Source organism: Rhipicephalus sanguineus, chromosome 2 (assembly GCF_013339695.2).
Source record: "Rhipicephalus sanguineus isolate Rsan-2018 chromosome 2, BIME_Rsan_1.4, whole genome shotgun sequence".
NCBI lineage: Eukaryota > Metazoa > Arthropoda > Arachnida > Ixodida > Ixodidae > Rhipicephalus > Rhipicephalus sanguineus.
In genome coordinates, this window is record NC_051177.1 from 170,880,744 (window position 1) to 170,900,378 (window position 19,635).

General features: G+C 46.6%; 1 protein-coding gene across 1 annotated transcript in view; it reads left to right on the forward strand.

Moving 5' to 3' along the window:
• Positions 1-248: 248 nt before the first annotated feature.
• The window catches only part of LOC119382033 (protein O-mannosyl-transferase TMTC1-like), an 87,474-nt gene continuing 68,087 nt past the window's right edge, over positions 249-19,635 (forward strand). Inside the window, exon 1 of the mRNA XM_037649773.2 lies at positions 249-1,018. Within this exon, the coding sequence (XP_037505701.1) occupies positions 309-1,018 (710 nt within the window). The 5' untranslated portion in view covers positions 249-308. The remainder of the gene's footprint in view (positions 1,019-19,635) is intronic.

Genomic DNA, 19,635 nt, shown 5'->3' on the forward strand with positions numbered 1-19,635 from the left:
CGGCGATCGCGTCGCTTGAATGGATTTACCGAGGATTACCATGCTACGCTACGGAGAGGGTCGAACAAGACGACCGTCGTGAGAGGACATACTCTTCAATCCACCCTGGCGGCCGGGAGCAAGCCATCATACGCCCCACATGCTTCGGAAGTGCCGAATCGCCCACCACGCTTTCGGTTTGCTAGTGTGTTCCTGTGTAGTCCACCCGAATGCGTAGCGCGAATCCAGAAAATATATGTACCCGAACCGCGATATGTGCGTCCGCATTTTGACTGCGCCAAACTCTGTGTTTTGCGTGGATCTCTGCAATGACTGTCGGAGGCTGGTTGACCGGAAGAGCGGAATCCTCTTTGCTTCGCGCGTACGTGGAGTCATCTGGATGTGCGTTCACGTCCACGGCAGGCACGACGGGACTTTCTAATCAGTCGAATAGCAATTGCAAAGCGTGCCACAGGGACACACTGCTCTCAGTTCGTCTTAGTAAACCAACGCGCGCTGCCGACATGGTGCGTGCTTTAAGCTCATCCCTCAGCGCCGTGTGCTCGTCTGTAGTCAGGAGGATGCGGTCTTACTGCGAACATCCTAAGAGACTGCAAGTCCCTAGTTCCAGAACAGTGCCAGAAGAGGATCAGCAGCATCGGCGGCGGTCATCATCCTACTGCCAAAGACGCCAGTACCCACAGCGACAACACCAGCAAAAGCGGCGCGAATGTGAAGCCGGCGCCAAAGTACCGACGTGCGTCGACTGCGCTGTCGGCCCGAAGTGGTGTTGGACCGCGTGGATGCCCGCGTTGTGTGCCGGGATCGTGGCTGTGCTGTGTTACATGAACTCGCTGGATGGTGATTTCGTGCACGACGATATGGTGGCGGTGGTGGGTAATCCCGACGTCACTGGCGATAGTAGGCCACAAGCGTCCTCGTCTTCGTCGTCGCTTTGGATAAACGATTTTTGGGGGCGACCGATGGCGGATCCTCGCAGCCATAAGTCGTACCGGCCCCTCACAGTGTTAAGTTTCAGGTAAGAGTGTTTGCGCTTAGGAGTATACGATAGTATCTTTACGTTTTGTTGTAGTATTATGAGTTTCTCAAGAAACGCCAGAACAAATAGCCGGTAACATGAAAATGCTTGTGCTATCAGTATGTGAGACAATTGTGGAAAAAAAAATGAGTCAAATCAGGCTTAAGTATGCATCTGTGCAACGTGAAGTGGAGGGGCGAAATTCCAATGCTTTCGCCTATTGGCCACACCGCAACCGTGCACCGCCGTCGCAAAAACTCTTTCGCACCGGCTTAAAACGCAGTTGGTAATGCGATAGTGGACCCCGTAGATTTAATTTACGAGTAGCCAACATATCTTTACTTCACTTTCGCATTTACTTTCAGGTGATGTGTATACTTCAATTCAATTCTCCCTTATTTGAATTTCTCTGTGAAGTGTAATTATTCTCTTTATCTTGTACTCTTCAATGGTTAGTTACGCCAGAAAGAAATGCTGAAACACTCAAATGTCTCGTCATGTGGGGGCTCGCTTAGCATGCCATATAAAAAACAATTGAAGAAGAAACCTGGACCTTCTCATCATAAGCGCCCGCAGGGTTCTCAATAGGAGGGGGGGAGGTGGCGAGTTTCACCGCACCCCCCCCCCCCCGGTTGGGCGAAGTCCGAAACAAAACGAGCTCCGCAATGGTTGCAAAAATGAAAACGAAGCGATGACGTGCTTCTTACAAAGACCGGCCGTTGGTGCCCGGCTCTCCGGTTTCCGGGCTAAAGGTGAGAAGTAAACAGGTCTTCGAATGCAACATCAGGGGTCCTTGGCCGCCATGACCGTAAAAAAAACATGCGTAGCCATAACCTTGCGCATTAAAAAGTGACGTGGAAGGTCCGACTGAGTAAATGTGCGGGGCAGAATTGGCGCCCCCCCCCTTCCCCTTCCTGGGCGCCAGCCTATGCTTCCCAAAATCGTTCACGTTTGTGAGAACGAATGGTTGGGGTGAAGATTGCTGCCACCAAGAGAGTCTATAAATTTTCCATTCATGGAATTTCACAAAGGGTAGTTTTAGCAAAACGGCCTAGCCGAGATGCTTGAGAGTTTCACACATCCTTCCATGTAAATACACTGGACTTTTGGCATACTCTCATTATGGCTTATGGGTGTGGAAAGCGATAGTTTATCAATCAAAATCAGGCAGGTTATAGAGAAGCATCATTTTAAGCTATAATACTAATCCCTCAAACCATCGAATGTTACAGTTGCTTCAATGATTTTGTATTGAAGGCGATGTCACCTGCATTATTCCCCGGAAATTGTGCGAATATATTTTCACTAAGATATGTAGTAAAGAGATAAAGATTATTAAACTAAATTACACGACGGTTGCTTTTTACGTAACTTGGAAATCCGAGCACGTGAACTTCATGACGAAGATTGCGACCGGAGATGATATTCTTTTAACCGCACTTAAACTGCGAGAAAAACCTTAGCCTGAAAATTTCTGCAACTGAAAGTGCATGCACGCCAAGTACTCATGAAAACAGTCGCGAAAATAACACAATATGGAAACGTTGCGCCAATACAGTCGAATAGGAATAGCAGTACAACTTGTGCACGTCCGAAAATGCGAATAAGAAAACTTAGGAACGTTGGACGTTGATCGAGTGTGTTTAGTGCCGACAGGATTTGTCTGGCAAAATAAAAAAAAAACTCCTAAATGAAGACTTCAGATAATGTGTTTATTATTTTTCGCATTACAGTTACGATAAACAGCATACGATAAAGCTCAAGAGAATTAAATACGCGGGACTTGTGTTATGAAAACACTAAGAAAAACTGCTCCATATAGTCACTGCCAAAGGAAATTTCCCGATGCGTGAAAATATAATCTTGGAGCACGTTGATTGCGATAGTACTTCACTGCTGCTTTACTTTTCGATGCTCTGAAAGCGTATGCAAACGAGCACCTGAGAGCATGCGGTAATGGGTAAACGGCGTGTCTTGCTCCGCCAAAAAAAAAAAAAAAACGAGTACGGAAGTATAGCGCCAGTACCCATTGTGCTGCCAGTATTTTCCGCTTAGGCATCACTCCAATGAGCCGACGTGTAGCGGCCAATGTTTAACAATACATACCATGTTCTTTGGCTAAAATGTTCTTATTCGCGCCAGTCTAGAACGATGTGCGGATTTAGTTTAATATTCTCGCTCTTTGCAGCTTTGGACACGCGCGCAAGTCTAGCCTCCCTGTTGCAAGGCCGTGTCCAGGCGATACGGTACAGGCTTGACATACTCGCCGGCATATATGAATTGCAAATAGGGGCTCTCTTTTCTTCAAGCACCCAAGCGCGCGTTGGCAAGCGTTCAATAGGGCGCTTGACCTTTCACCTTTGTTCTATATATGCAAGTTTGCATTTTTAGCAGAGACGAAAAGCAAATGGATGAAAGAAAAGGCGCCGAGGAAGAAACAGTGCTGAAACGCCCATTGCGCGCGTAATGAGCCGCTGCGGCTGGCCGGTCACGCCAGCCAGGCGTCGTAGCGGAAACATTTCCTTTCTTGAGGCTAAAGGAGGCGGGAGAAGGCCGGCAGACTGAGAGAAGTACGGGTTTCTTTTTCTAGCAGCAGCTCTCGGCGTGCCCTAGAGCGTCAAAAATGCGGGGAGCGAGTGAAGCTTCAGGGAATGTAGCGCCCGAATCCTCGAATAAAATTGCTGTATTTTTACACGCATGACATATATGCCGAGATGTGCCAGTAGCCCCGAAGGTTCACCAAAATAGTATCTAATTTGAGTACCGTTTTAACATCCAGCCAGGAAAAACGATACACAAACAATAAACGCTCATCCCCCAAACTGAGGTCACAGCCAACTTCCTACGTGGCGTGCCATATATTTTTTTTCCCCTTTTGTGGCAGTGCAAATTGCGGCAACCTAATCGACGACTTTTCGCAAAGCTATTTCATCACCACGGGATGGCGCAAAGCCCTTAGATAACGAGTTCTCACTACAATATCTAAATTCTGGCCTCGACGATGGGTGATGTCCTTTGTCGTCACAAACAACACATACTTGCGATGCCGATATCAATGCCTGGACGTGCGAGTTGTCTTTCTAAGAATGCTAGAGTTTTGAACAATAAAGAAAGTGAGCAGTTTCCTTCTTGAATTCGTGATTTCTACTAGTTCCTTCCAGATGTCGAAAAGCAAGTGACTGCTGCTTGGCTGCCAGGAAGCCGGGAAAATATTACATATAATTGAAATTCTCTTTACAGACGCAGTAAAAAACAGCAATGACAAACTGCTATTATCAGCTATGTTTCCGCGCAATTTCATTTGTTGAAACATACGAAAACCAATTTACATGAGCGAGGTTGATCAACGGCGTTTCTGCCTTTGACTGGCGCATTTCACCAATACAGTAACACGATGGGGTTTAGCACAACACATTCTTCTTCTGTACATCAGGTGTTCTAGATTTGACACTTGGTGCTGAACAGTGAACACGAACCTAAGCGGTATACGAAGCCACGTAATAAACATGATGTCATTTGGGAATGCTGGATGCCTTAAAAAAACATATGCTCACTACGCTCCCGCATATGTTTCTCTCGTCATTTTTCCTGTTCCTATGTATTTTTAGGTATTTATAACGCGTTCATTTTGTACACTGTTCAAATGTAACATTTTTTTTGCATTATTCCCCTAAGCAATGCCTCCAGGGGCTGTAACGTACTTTTAAATAAATAAAAATAAATAAATAAATAAATAAATAAATAAATAAATAAATATCAACTAGTGAAGGCCAATTACGTTGACCACGTTACGTTTTTCAAGAAGCAAGGATGTCATACTCAAATGAAAATAGTTATATCTAAACAAAGAAAAAAACCAGCAATGCAGCCTCGTATCTCTGATTGGTTTGCGGAGAGCCAACAAGATGGACCAGCACCCCGAACCACGCTAATGGTGACCTATTATCCTTCGCGCGTAAGCTACCACAAAGTGTTGACCAACTGAGGTAATTTAGAGAGCGTTTCCCGGTCTTACGGCTGACGTCGTTCGCTGGGCAAGTCTTTAGAAGCTAAAGCTAGGGGGCTACGAAAGATCCGCGTGCGAAAAAGAAAACACTTCTCGATCTATATAAGATCTACCGAGGATTACAGGAGATTGCGAAGTCGTTTCCATGAAACGGAAACAATTGCTACCACTTTGAGAGCGGAGAAAGGAACATCGACTGATAAAAACGCGATTGCAATTTTATTAGTGCATGTGCCTTTACTTCAGCGTGTCCTCTTTCGATTGCTGTGACAGTTCTTTTTTTTTTTCACCTTAACGATTGAACTTTCGACACTGCTCAAAGGTCTTCTATTGTAGCCTCGAAAACTTGCGAGAGGTTGTTTCGTCTCTGTGTGTTTCCCACTTTGGAAAGAATCACTGCAGTAGCAGATTTTTGTCGCCGTTCTCACCCACGTATTGGTTGGAAGGCGCTGAATTCATCGAATACAAAACACAAATTAAATGAAGAAAAACAAAACAAAGCCATGCACTTAAACTTTCATATCGCCAGCGGCGCGTAGTGGGATTACTTTTCCCCAAAGCAAGGTTTGCGAATCGACGGTAGTTTATTTCTGATCTCTTTTATTGCACTTCAGACTTGCTGTACAGGCATGAAAACTTAACAGTGTGTGTGTGGTGTGTTGTGTGTGTGTGTGTGTGTGTGTGTGTGTGGTGTGTGTGTGTGGTGTGTGTGGTGTGTGTGTGTGTGTGTGTGTGTGTGTGTGTGTGGGTGGTGGTGTGTGTGTGTGTGTGTGTGTGTGTGGTGGTGTGTGTGTGTGTTTACAAGCCTGTGGTTCTGTGCGAATTGAGGTTAAGTTCTGCGGAATCTGTTATCGTGTATCCAATGGTCACTGGCTAGTCGTGGCACTGAGGAAGAGGCTGGCTTGCGGTATGAGAGGGAAAAGTGCTGTTCTGTTCCATTTGGCAGATGCGTTCACCACAACTTCAGGTAACGTCCTCGGCACATGGCCATTGATTGAGAGCTAAGCGCAGGAGGAGGAGTATAAGCCGTAATATTCACATGCATCGCGTAGTTGAATTCGAGTTGCTGCTTTGGTGCACTTTTGCGTCAACTGCCTCAATTGCGCTACTATATATCAAAGATACCGCGACACAGAGAAAAACAAAAATAAAATAATTTTGTTTTGCGTGGAAAAAAACTGAGGGACCATATGCTTCCCTTTAAGAGTTCAGCGCGATAGCGATATTCGCACGCACGCACGCGCGTGCACACACACACACACCACACACACACACACACACACACACACACACACACCACACACACACACACACACACACACACACACACACACACACACACACACACACACACACACACACACACACATGACCTACCTATAGTAAAGGTTTCCGCCCTCTTCAACAGCACTTTTATGACAACAGAGTTTTGTGTGTCCAAAGCACGAGCGAGTATTTGCCGTTGGTGCACTGTTGGAGCAAACTATAGACAGTGCCCTGCGCCTCCGTTCTCTCTGCGTTCGTACGCGTTCAGTTCACTCGCTGCACGCACACTGCGTTGACACTCAATCACTGCAGTCAAAGTCATTGCGAATGCACATAATCTATCACAAGCGTGTCAGCAGCGCGGTGGCGTGTGGGAACGTCTATGCGCGCGACTTTCATTTTTTCTCGAAGCATCGATGAACCCATTACGCGTGTGTAAGAGAATGCGCGCGCGAATGTGTGCGCCCTTTGTTATGGGTGACTAGCGATGCAACCACTGCGTGCTTGCAAAGGCACGTCGGCGCGGCGTGGTCGCGCCATCTCTCGGTAACGGCGGGAAAACTGCGGCGCACTATCACAACGCCTACAAGAGATGGTGCAACCACACCGCGCGCCCGTGTCTCTCGGAGGCGGCGGCAACAAGAGTAAACGCGATAGCGTAATTGGGCCGTGTTCGTATCGCCTTCCCAATCGTCAGTCTGCCTTCGCTTCTCGGTGGAGACCTAAACCTTGCCTCAAGAAAAGTCATAGTGCGGGCGACCTCCAGCTCATATCTTTCTTTGCATCCTCGTCGAATTTTCGCTCACGGACAACTCTGCTTTTTCGCTCACAACCAAAGACGCCGCCGCCGACAACGGAAGTTCTGCCAAGCGAGCTCTTTAACACTATCACGTTAAAATACATTGACCTCGGTGTCAGGTACTGTGTTACGAGAGATTAACTTTGACTGCCGGGTTTTTTTTAACAGCACTCAATCCAGGGTACTTTGGAGTTTCGTCTTTTCTTTTCTTTTCTTTTCTTTTCTTTTCTTTTCTATACCCTCACCATCGAAATGTGGCCGCCGCTGCCGGAATCCAACATATTACTTGGGTTTCAGCAGCACGATGTCATTCAAGGGACACGGAAGTCAGTTTAGAGAGACAAATTATTCCCTCAGGATAGTATCGTCATTATTATGCTATCATAGGACATTGATTAGAAGATGCAGTGAAGGTCAAACATTCTTTTGTGATTGTCGTGCCGAAAATTCAGCAAATCAACCTCAGTGTGACGCCATGAATTTCGGTCTTTTTTGCAACTTTCGGAACATCGGTATAATGAAATTTCCTGGAACTTGCTATGTCACGACGCTGAGTCTCTCAGAAGGAAATGTAAACAAATTTTGCTCATAAACGATTACGTAGGGCTGCAGCAGACGCCGTCAGAATCTATGACTTCCCGGCGAGCTGGAGTGGGAACTTCAAAGGGGCGTCTCCACGTGTTTCTTCTTTTCTTTTCGCGTTTTCTTGCTTACCAAGCGTCTTCTCCCGATAGGAGTGGTGCTTCGGTAAATCTAATATTACTAATGTACTAATAATACGTGATCAGTATTTCTAGCCGATCAATAAGAAAAGCATTCCACAAATATTTGCGAACATTAAGTGTATACTGAATAAGCAATGCTGCAGGCTTACGGCACACTCCACCTTTTTCCAGAAAACGCGCGGAGTTCCGTGCGCGCAACGATTGCCGGTTACGGTCCCGCTGTCGTGAGGCCTGGTCACTCTGTTGGCGCAAACACCAACGACCTCGTGAGGAGCAGAGTCCGTTTCCACGGGCGTGGCTTGGCCAAGTCACTGAAAAAAAGAAAAGAAACCACGCGAGAAACGCCCTGGAAACGTGCCGCTCAGCCGCGTCTGCTACGATCTGGTAGCCGTACGCCTGTCTGCTAGAATCGTGCGTTATGGTGGACTGTGCGGATTGGTGTATCCTCTCTCCGGATTACACTGCCGAATGCCCTTTGCTTACAAGTTCATCCGGACGCTTATTGATCTGCTACGAGGTAATTCGCTGAGGAAGAACACGTGAATGGACTTTTGAAAATGGAAACTGCCTGGGACATTGCCGAACAATATGTAACGAACTTAAGTAATAAAAGCTCGAGATATGTGCTCACGTTCAGACTTTAACACAGGTTAGCGAAAGCAAAACCGCAGTAGGGAAAGTTATAAATGTGCGTAAGTGTTCATGAGTACTATGCCAGTGAGGACGGAATGCCCTTTATCTGAATTAGGTTGAGATAACAAGGTGTCCGCACACAGACCATATATATATATATATATATACAATAAATACTCGCGTCCAATATATGTATAGCTAGCTATGAGACCATCGCACATTTTCCCATACTGCTACAATGTGGTGTGTTTATACATACCCAACAAGACAGTCTGCCTATATAGTCACAGTGAAATAGTTGCGCACTTGGGGCCAAACCAAACACTACTTCACCTGTCGAGTCTTGCTGCACGAAGCACCGCACAGTCCCATAATTGGAACTGTTGTAAATATGGAGCGAGGAAGCTCGCTCGTATCTCGTATATTGGATGGAGTTCCAGTCCCCTAGTCAAAGAATGGAGCGGGTTTAGTGGCTTTAGACTCTGTCCCGTAAACCGGTTTTTAAACACTGTCCCGGAAACGCACACTGGCGCGGGACGGGTCACTAAGAGGCCTCTCGCTTAACACTCTTCTTAATGTGTGATACGGGTGTTCATTCACTTGCTTGTAATATTAGCCTTTTAACGCGACAGCGTAAAAGAGCTCGTTTCTCAGAAATTCCGGTGTGGGCGGCGACGTCGTTCGTTGTGATCGAAAAATGGGCGTTGTCCACGAGCGAAAGTTCAAGATAGATTCAAATAAATAAATAATAATTATAAATCTACAGTCCGAGTGAGAATGAACCCTGGCCATCTGCGAGGCAAGCAGGTGTTCTACGCGGAGCCTCGCCAGTCGTTGAAACTGCTCCGTTTGAAAAAGAAAAAAAACCGCTGTATGATCGCCATGTACTGGGAGGAGTCTCCTTAACGCATGTAATACTGCGTGGCAGTGCCCTAGAGTCGCACGAGGCGTCAGAGCATGTGAATTGCGCAAGTAGTGGTTGGTTTACAGCTGGCTACCCATTGCAAAGCGTGCAGCTGCCCAGGTGCGCGTGGCACCTTACGGGCGCTTAGAGGATACTTCGCCAATTTGCAAAAGGAAGAGGGATTGGGCGTAGTGGACACTTCGCCACTGTACTTGCAGTAGGCATTTCAGGATGGTTTGAAACGACCAGTGTTACACGCACAAAGGTTTCTTTTCTTGCAACACGGTTGAACGCCATGCGCACGGGGCCGATCACTCTGTCGCGTTCTACTCTTGAAGGCGCAGCTCAAGCGTCCTCCACGTTTTTTTTTTTTTTTCTTTTTTGCGTGTTATAATATAGTCCTGCTCCGCCGTTTCCACTCGTCAAATATTGCTTTTGTTCATGACGATGCGTGCCTCCGTCGAGCACGTTACAGTAGAATAAGAGAATGTGGCGCCCGAGGAACGTATAAAAAATAACGGTGCGTACCGACACCATCTTGAAAGACGCGCATGAAAACAACGGACAAAGCTAAAGCTGCGTCGGCAAACTCCCTTGTGCTGAAGAATCCTCGATTCGTGTTTTCTTCCTTACGCGCACGCCTTTGTGACGACGCTGCCGTCCCTAATAAGTGCCTCGACGTCGCTTTCATCGAAAGCCTCGGGAGAATCAATAACAGAGATAGCATCTGATGTTTCCTCCTCAGAGACCTACCTGCACGGCTTCGTTCGAAGCGAAGCCTTTGTTCCTGGAAGCGGCGATGAGTTTCTTTTTTCGCTGTGCTCTCCTTCTGCTTTTTTGCCTTATCGCAATGCTCGGTGGTGACGCTGTCAAGAGATTACCTTCAATGTGCCGCCATACTGCCGCCGCCTTCTTCCCCTGGCGTCAATCTCTTGGGAATTCGGAACTATATCTCGGAGCGGCCATAACGCGGCGTCAGGTTCTCGGGGCTTCGCTCCAACTCCCTGTGGTTTGAAATATGTTCCATCATCACGTGAGAATTTTGATGTTGTTTTTATCTATCTATCTATCTATCTATCTATCTATCTATCTATCTATCTATCTATCTATCTATCTATCTATCTATCTATCTATCTATCTATCTATCTATCTATCTATCTATCTATCTATATTGCCTGAGCAGATGTCTTTAGGCTGAGCGCGCGAGGCTACTATGCATATTCTTATACGAGATAGCCGGCACTTAGCGACAAAGCATCCGAATGCAAAACGCAAACAAACAGAGAAGGCATACGCAACGTATATTATTAGTTTAGCAGTGAGTGGCACCTCGACAAACCTGGTTTGCATAAAACGCTAGCTTGACAATAGGGATAGATTGCGTCAAGCGCGTTCGAAGTTTTTTAAAGACGATAGTCTTTCTTGGGGAACTTAAACGCAGAAGTTTTGGTCTGTCTATCTTCCTGTTTGTCGGCACATCACTCGATTCAGCCACGCGGCCAAAGTTGAACTACTTGCTTACCGCCCACCCATCTTGAACTGATGCGGCTGTTCATACTTGTAAGCGTTGTCGATCAAAAATTAAATATTACGCATATCTGAGGCGCGACGTCAACAGGTAAGTATTAGGTGGTGCGTTCCTTTAATATAAAATACATACATACACAATTTTAAAGGCCCTCGTTTCTTAAGCTGCGCTGAAAATGCGACTCCGCTGAAACTTGTCTTCCTCCGTGGCCTCTGCACAAGCTCATGTTGTGTTTCGGTTTCGGTTCAGTATTGCATTGTACAAATGACAGGGGGCGCCGCTCTGGCATTCCTGTTTTACCCAGGCGACGTGTAAATAAGAAAGATTGTGGAGGGTACTCGCTGAGTGCGGACGTTTCTTCTCCTTCGGCGCATCGCGCCCTACCGCGTGTTCGGGCTGGCCGGCGTCCCCGCCGGTCGCGTTGGTCGCCGCCGGTCTTCGCCTGCCGCTGCGTCGGGACTACCAGCCCACAACACAGCACTCATGTTTCCCGACGTATTGCCAAATGGCGTCGTCCATATCTCACGCAGCGCCTCTTCTATCGTCTTTAGACGACATTTGCAGCGAAGCACGCAGATACGCGGCCAATATTTTTGTTCATAGTTATTACGTGCTTAGTTCGCGAGAACAAGCGGCGTGCTTTCGTACGTACGTTTTTTCCCGACTAGACGCACAAGGATAGAGTATCGAAGCTCGTAATAAATTTACGTGGCTCATTGCCTGCCGTCAGGACTCATGACAGATGAATATGAAGCCAGGAGCGCATACTATACCGATAGCTCAGTTCCCATTGCGTTCAGCTACACCGCTTTGCTTAAGGGTTTCATATTTCTTGTTGCGACAGGTGAATCGTGCGGTCAAATTTATGAAGGCGCCAACCTTTGCGTAATGCATTTATGTACACTTGGATATTTGAATACCATTTGCAAGCATGTGCGCGTGCACCGTCTATCTGTATTTCTGCACTGTACTTTGCACACTTGCGTTTGTTCCGTCGTTTGTGGAACCAAAAATATTATCATACCGTTGCTGTTCAGTCACTAAAGTCGTCCGTATCGATCGGGAATTCTCGTTGTGTAGTATCGTCGATTTTAAGCTTGGCATTTAGAAGATTGAGGACGTGTTTTTACAAGTTCGCCATGGCAACAGAACAACTAGAACGGGAACTAACGACGAGCACAGGACGAAGCGCTTATAGGCTAGCGGTTGTTCCATGCCTGCATAACACTCCACGTCGCTTGAAGAAAGTAGTGTCAAGGTATGGAGTGGGGGTTGAGTTTTCTGCCCAAAATAAATTAGCAATGATATGCCTAGCAGGGCAAGGGGCGGCAGAAAACAAAAGGATGGCTGTGACATTAAGCGTGGCAGCTAATGTGTACAGTGCAAAAGAAGATGTCGTGTACAGAATTCCATTCACATGCGGAAAAAAAAAAGGCCTTCTAAACATTCGCCTTCCCGAACATTAATGTTCTCCAAGGGGGGCACCGTACTCGCATTTCGCAATGCATTGCAAGGAGTGCAAGTGCAAGCCTAAACAAAGGGACACGATCTTTACTGACAAGCATAAAAAGCCAACAATTCAATTCAATTCAATCTTTATTTACCTGTCAAAGAAAGAGAGGAGCAGTCACAAAAAGCTACTGCAATGAGTAGCTTGACGGGGTGACAGCCCCCTTAGAATGACAGCAATAGACTGTGCGTAATACAAAAAATAGTGAAAAGAAAGAGATTGAACAAAAGGTACACAAGAAATGATGATACACGCTAGCGGAAAATTGTTGAATATTGGTATAGCAGGGAACCTTTGTTTAAAAACAGTTTTGCTATATAAAACAGATTATGTAATAAAAAATCACAACGGTTAAATAAGGCAACACATATAACCATCGCGAACTTTGGAAGGATTTGTACAACCAGAGAGTCTAACAATATGGATAATGTTCCAGGATACTTATATGAAGATATCACGAATTTCTGGCAATGTAATGTTCCAAGAGATCATAGAAGCATTCATCTTTAATAATGGAGGAGATATAACAGCCAGGCGCCTGTACTACTATCAAACTCGTAATTCGCCTTCGTGGATGAGACATGATCATGGGTTTTTTTTCTTGATTTCAAGAGTTTCCAGAGTCCATTGTGACCACATGCAGTCGTTTCATGCTTAGTGTTACCTGTACAATCATGCTATTTTAGACAATAACTCTGGCGTTGTGATGAGGCGTTGTAAGTATATTCCGCGCATGTAAGAACGCTTTTTTTCCCTAAATAAAACTTTTATGTTACTAGTAAGTGCGCTTCCTCCTCGGTTCTTCCTCAGTCACCGTTCTAATTGCGTCTATAGCCATATTATGTTTTTGCCATCGAGCTTTCGCGCGTGTTTTGCGGCTGAACACTTGCACATTTCTCTAATATAAGCCAACGTCGGAATGACAGTTTGCCTCCTGTCAGGCAGTGTCGTAACCATTGGGAGCATTGTGACAGAATATAAAGACCAAAGTTTCGAGAACGTGGGTAACTTGGGGGGCTTGTTTTATCCACCAAACAGCCATACTGTGCCAAAGAAATGTCCCGGTGGGCCAGGAATCATCACTTTTACTGTGAATGCATTTTTTATAAATGTATTTAAGGAGACGTCAGTGCTTAGGTATGGCTCTGGCTGCGCCTCTTCTGACATTGAGTTTTCGAAGCCTTAGTCTTTCAAGACATAAAGTGAACACACCCATTCGGGTTTTACATTTGATCGGAAGCTATCGGCAGTCGAATCTGTAAGGAACGGGCCTTTTTGAAATTCACCGATCACAGTATTATTGCTCTAAATAGCACAAACACTTGGACGCAGGCCACAAAAGACTAAAATTCTTCTATACCAGTTTCAAGCCTTTTTGCGGGAACACATAAGCTTAATACGCGAAACAAATATTTTAAAAAGAAAATATGAGTTCGCCATAAACCTAACACCGGTTAGATGATGCCAGTTGCGTTCAAAGGCAACAAAAGCATGTCTAATTTCCTTTAAAGGTGTATTAAAAAACCTAAAAACAATACCTCACGGAGCAACAGAAGGTGACGCAAAAGAAGTGTGGCGCTGGGGAAGGGAAATAACAACTTGAATAGGTTTAGAAACCAAATAATTGGGATTTACGTGTGGCAACCGGAATATGGTTATGAGAAACTCCGTAGCGGGGGATGCCAGATTGCGTTCGATCTGCTGGGGTTCGTTTAGGCTCGTGATAGTTCATGAATTTCGGCCCCGCACAAATGCGGTCGCCGTGACCGGGAATCGAACCCTCGTCCTCGAGCCTCGCAGCGCAACACGTTACCTTCTAAGCTACTACGGCGCGTAGCTAACGAACAAAGCTCTGCTGCACGTAGATTCCAACAGGGAAGTTTGTTTGATCTGCTGCCACTTCTTTCTGGTTATTCTGGATTTTGTTATCTGAGTTTGATATACTTCATTGGATAACTGTCTTCTCCAGTGGGTTATGAATACTTGCTTATTGGCGATTAATATCAACGGGAGGTGGCGAGATATAGTGAAAAGTAAACGAATGGAGAATATAGCGGGAATTTTTTATTTTGTCACAACCAGAAAAGTTATCTTTGTATTTTGGAAGCGCAGGTCCCGTAACAATCTAAATTTCTGTAGGTTACAAAAAGAAAATCGAATGTCTCCTATTCCAATCTCTAAAAATGACGTTTAGCTTTATATTCACAACTGATCCCGTCGCATAAACGGGAAGAAAGTTTCTGCAGTCGCGTCGGCACAGCTCTGAAGCAACAATTAATTTCTTCCGCGTTTTTCGGAACGCCATCGTTCAAATCAAATATCCGACACAGGCAACAATCCTGAATACACATAGCGTCGCCGCCCTTTCAACGGAACGCCCATGCCAGCGAGTTCCTATACGACGTGCCGACAAGCGAAACAAAAAGAGAAAAACAAACCAAACTCATAGCGCTGTTTAAACGCATTCGCCTCGCACTTCAACTTTTTTTTATTTTGTATTTGCTGATTTAGGCACTAGTGCTACACAAGGGCTTAATAGGAAATCGATAGATGAAAAATCAGGGAACAGCGATCAGCAAAGACTTTTGCAAAGTTATTTTTTGTGCGTGTAGTTCTTTTTCTCATCCACTTTCTTTTCGCCATCCGCTCTCTCTCTTTCCTGTGTCGCAAAGCCCATGTCGTTATATTGATAGCGGTAGTTTCCAAAGCGAACTTCGGAGCCTTCGAAGTTACTGCACAAATTTATTTATTTATTTATTTATTTATTTATTTATTTATTTATTTATTTATTTATTATTCTCCAGGCTGCGATCTAGGATGCTTGTATGATGGTGGGCGTTGACGACTTGGGAGACGCCCTTTCCGCGTTCGAGACGTGTGTTCGGTATTACTCGCCTTATCGAATATGAGTCGCGAGTTTATCGACGTTCCAAAGTGAACGGCACAGGAAGACGCTTTTTTATCGCGATGCGACCGGAAGCGCCAGTGCTCCGTCAAACGACAAGCCCGGGCATTACCAGGGGCGTTCATATCATCACCCACCCTCGACGATAACACTAAAGCTATTCAGTGGTGAAGAAGATCGTCACTGTCGATCTCGAGCATCCGTCGATCTCGGTTTACTCGAGCATCCGTCGAATGGAATTTTCTCAGCGCTTTTGCCGAGGTTATCACGAAGACATTTCGTACGCATACTTCATTGCTGTGAAACGTAGCAACATACATTTAGACGAGGTAATGTCGCTGTTCGATTTCGCGGACCAGCGAAAACGAGGTCGCTGATAGACTTCGTAGAGTAGGTGCCATCCAATCTTCGCTATAGTATTCGCCATGACAATTTAAGGCTAAGGCCTTAAGTGACTATGTTGGCGCTGCGGCCCGTGCGAGACCGTGCGATAACTTGTGCGAGAACTTGTGCGAGAACTTGTGCGAGACCCTGCGACACTCTCAAGGTATTCGCAAGGTATCGCGCGACCGCACCCACGAACCCACGTCTCCAAGCTAGCGACGACCATATAAATCGCCAAAATTTGTGACAATATTAATGAGAACAAACAGACAATAATGCCAAGGACAGTATACGGGACGTTCTTTGTAATAATTAGAATATAAATGTGAAGAAATTAAAGTGGACAAAAACATAACTTGCCGCCGGCAGGGACCGAACCTGCGGCCTCCGAATAACGCATCCGATGCTCTACCACTGAGCTACGGCGGCGGTCATCTCCCCGTCCACTTTATGGGGTATATATGTGCATTTAAACCTAGGAGTGTTAGTCAGCGCCGATCACAGCCATGGAGGCGGGTCAGCGCGATCGCAGCCATTCCACACTCACCGCCATGGCTGCGATCGGCGCTGACTAACACTCCTAGGTTTAAATGCACATACATACCCCATATACATAGCCCACTGGCGCGGGCAACACATCGCGCGCGCAGGTTTACTATTTTATAAAGCCCCTTTACTATTTTTAGCCTCTGTGGTGGCATCTGGTGGCAACTTCCTCAACTACGTCAATGTCCCCAATTCCTGGCCATGATATATACCCCATAAAGTGGATGGGAGGATGACCGCCGCCGTAGCTTAGTGGTAGAGCATCGGACGCGTTATTCGGAGGTCGCAGGTTCGGTCGCTGCCGGCGGCAAGTTATCTTTTCGTCCACTTTACTTTCTCCACATTTATATTCTAATTATTACAATACCGTCCCCTATACTTTCCTTGGCATTATTGTCTGTTTGTTCTCATTAATATTGTGTGTAACCAAGAAAAACGAGCCCTTAAACGTCGTCTACTTTCCTTTAATTTGTGATGTCACATGATAATGTCATATGACGTCACACGCTGGAGTCATCAATTGACATCCAAGACCATCAATTGATTTACAACTCTAATCGAAGTCACTTCATGGATTTTGCATACGGTCACATTCCCCGGTCTATAGCTATATTCCCGGTTTTATACTGCAGCGAATGCTCTAAAATTTGTCGCTTGTGCCACGATATGCGTGCGGACATTAATCCTGTGCCATGAGCCTGTTCGGCCAACCTCCAGCCGCGATGGTCTGCAATTTCAAACACCGAGGATTGGGAACATGCTGTGCTTAGCTGGGAACCAGACAAGAAGCACCGAGTCCTGCAGCGGGGCTCAGGAGGCCGCCAGGGTCTGCTGGCTCCTCGCCGCTTAGGGCGTCGGTCGACGTAAGCAGTCTTACGTAAGCGGATATTCGAAGCACTCAGATAAAGACAGGTAATACTGGTCAGCCGCTTGTGGTGCAATCCCGTACGCTGCAGTGAATTCACTGCATCTCTTCTCTCTCTCTTTTCTTTTCTCTCCTCTCTATTTCTCGTCTTTCTATTCCCCTTCCCCGATCCCCCAGAGTAGGGTAGCCAACCGGAAGTGTTTCTGGTTAACCTCGCTGCCTTCTGCTTCCCTGTTTTCCTTCCTTAATGAAACGGATCCGTGTTAACTACTGCACAGAACACAGCCTTCCGCCTTCATGCGGCATGCTAACCTCCAATACCCGCCCCCCGCCCCCCTCCCCAAAAGAAAAAAAACAAAAAAACATCGAAATAAGTTGTATGCATACCTGCCAAGTTTGGAGAAACGGAATCCGGGTGATTTACTCACCGGGGGGGGGGGGGGGGGGGGTATAAAATATTGCGACCGCGGGAGGAGGGGCTATAAAGTATGCCGACCGCTAGCAATTATATGTACATTAGGCAGTTTTAGAACATCGTACGCAAAGCTTTGCGCTGGCTTTCAGCGCGACTGCCCCTGCACGTGCGTCGTACGCTAAGCGCTTGCGAGCTCCCGGTAAGCGACGGAAATAGCGGGCCGCTAACGGTAACTTAGCGTGCGCAATCCTAAAACTGCCTACTGTCAGCGGGATTTTGTGGTCGCCGCTGATCTGTACAGAGTCCAGACCGATAACATCGCTTACGCATCGTCTGTTTCACGTGCGAGTAAATGCGCGCTGGCGCTAGGGATGAACGCGGTTGAAGCAGATATGAAACGACCCGGCCGTCACCGTCGCGCGAAGGGCACATGCGATAACATCGCTCCGCGTGCGAGGCCTGTCGTCGCTTGCATACCAGTTATTTCGTCGGGCAAGGGACCATAAGGTGCGCCGTTGAGACGGGGACGGTCGCGAGCGCTGGCGAACGCGCTATCTCGACAGACATCGGTAACGGCTACCCTTTTCAGTGCTGGACTGCGGCGCAAATTGCACAGCTACTTCATGCGCAATGAAACTCAGTTGAACCTTTCTACCACCGTTAAAAAGAAGAATCATTTCTACTACGTGGCCAGACAACTTTGTTCATGTGGCCAGACAAAGCACTGGACGTGCGGGGCAAAACTGGATTTCCGGGAGATTTGTCTATGACCCGTACAACCGGGAGAAACGTTCAAAATCCGGGATTTTCCCGGGTAATCCGGGAGGCTTGGCAGGTATGTTGTATGTAGCAGAGATCCGTTGACACGGCCACGATTGTCGAGAGAAAGAGAGAAATAAATCGAAAGGAAAAGGCAGGGAAGAGCCATGAATTGAGCTGCTTATTTTGTGTGCTTACCTCTGCATGAACAAACACAGACTTCAAAGACACCGCGCAACGTTGCCTATGGCGAATGTAGTCTCATCGGTGTAGCATGCGAGTGTGTTTAAGGTGCCGACAGAACCGTAGATTTCGTGCACCAAACAATTCGGAACGGCAGCACAGAACTTTTTGTCAATATACGCTTATAATTCTACTACTCGATTAAGTCCTTTCGAACTTCTTCGACCGTAACGAGATTTCGGGCAAACAGAGTTGGACGGGGCTGCCTCAACAAACGCGGTTCTTTTGCAACCACATGTACACTCAGAACGTTCAGCCAACACCGCCACTCTCCCTCTTCGTGAACATCGACACGCGTTTCGGGCAGCGTTTCAATTTACGCGTCACGTACAACTTTATTGACGCGCACACACTGCCATGCTTCGTGAAACAGCGCGTTTTCGTTTAGCATATGTAACCTATTCTCTTTAGCAGCGTAGATTAATCGGGCTCCAGAGGGACTGCGCGCGCATTGTTGTCCGAATGTTTGCACGCCCCGTATTGACCGACCGAATGAGGATTCCATCTGTTTGTCTGAAAGCAGAGGCTTTCAGGGGAAATATATAGTGGGTTCAATTTGCAAGTCCTGTCACGGCACGTGCCTTTGTCGGCGCGTACCGCTCTTTGCGGCTCGCTGTACCGCTACGCTTTACCAGCGAGGCGTAACGAAAGCAAGCGCGAAGCAGCTGAACGAAGAGAAGGACGTTTATTTATTGTTTTTTTGTTGTTGTTGATTACGCGAACGCGTGACCTTTGCGTGTCGACCAACGTGCCCACGAAGTGTGGAGACAGATAAGAGAACACGTCCATTGAAATGGCCCGACGCATTTACCATGACCGCGAGGGATGCGAGGTTGCGGTCTCAGCACGTCCATATGTTATCACCGAAGCCGCATTTGCTTTCTCTGTTCTTTGCCATGTTTTATGTTATTTTTCTTGACTCCCGAATTCCATCTTGATAAAAACGAAATGTGGCGCAGTCACTGAAACGAGCGAGCTCCTCAAGAACTCGCGTTAGAGAGACGCGAGATGTGCCAGAAGCCGTTTTTACCAAGAATTGTGAATGGCTGGCTGGGTCGGTCTCTCACCTTCCATAGAAACTGTGAACACCCCTGCACCAAGCTTGGTACTTCGGTTCGATTGGTGATAG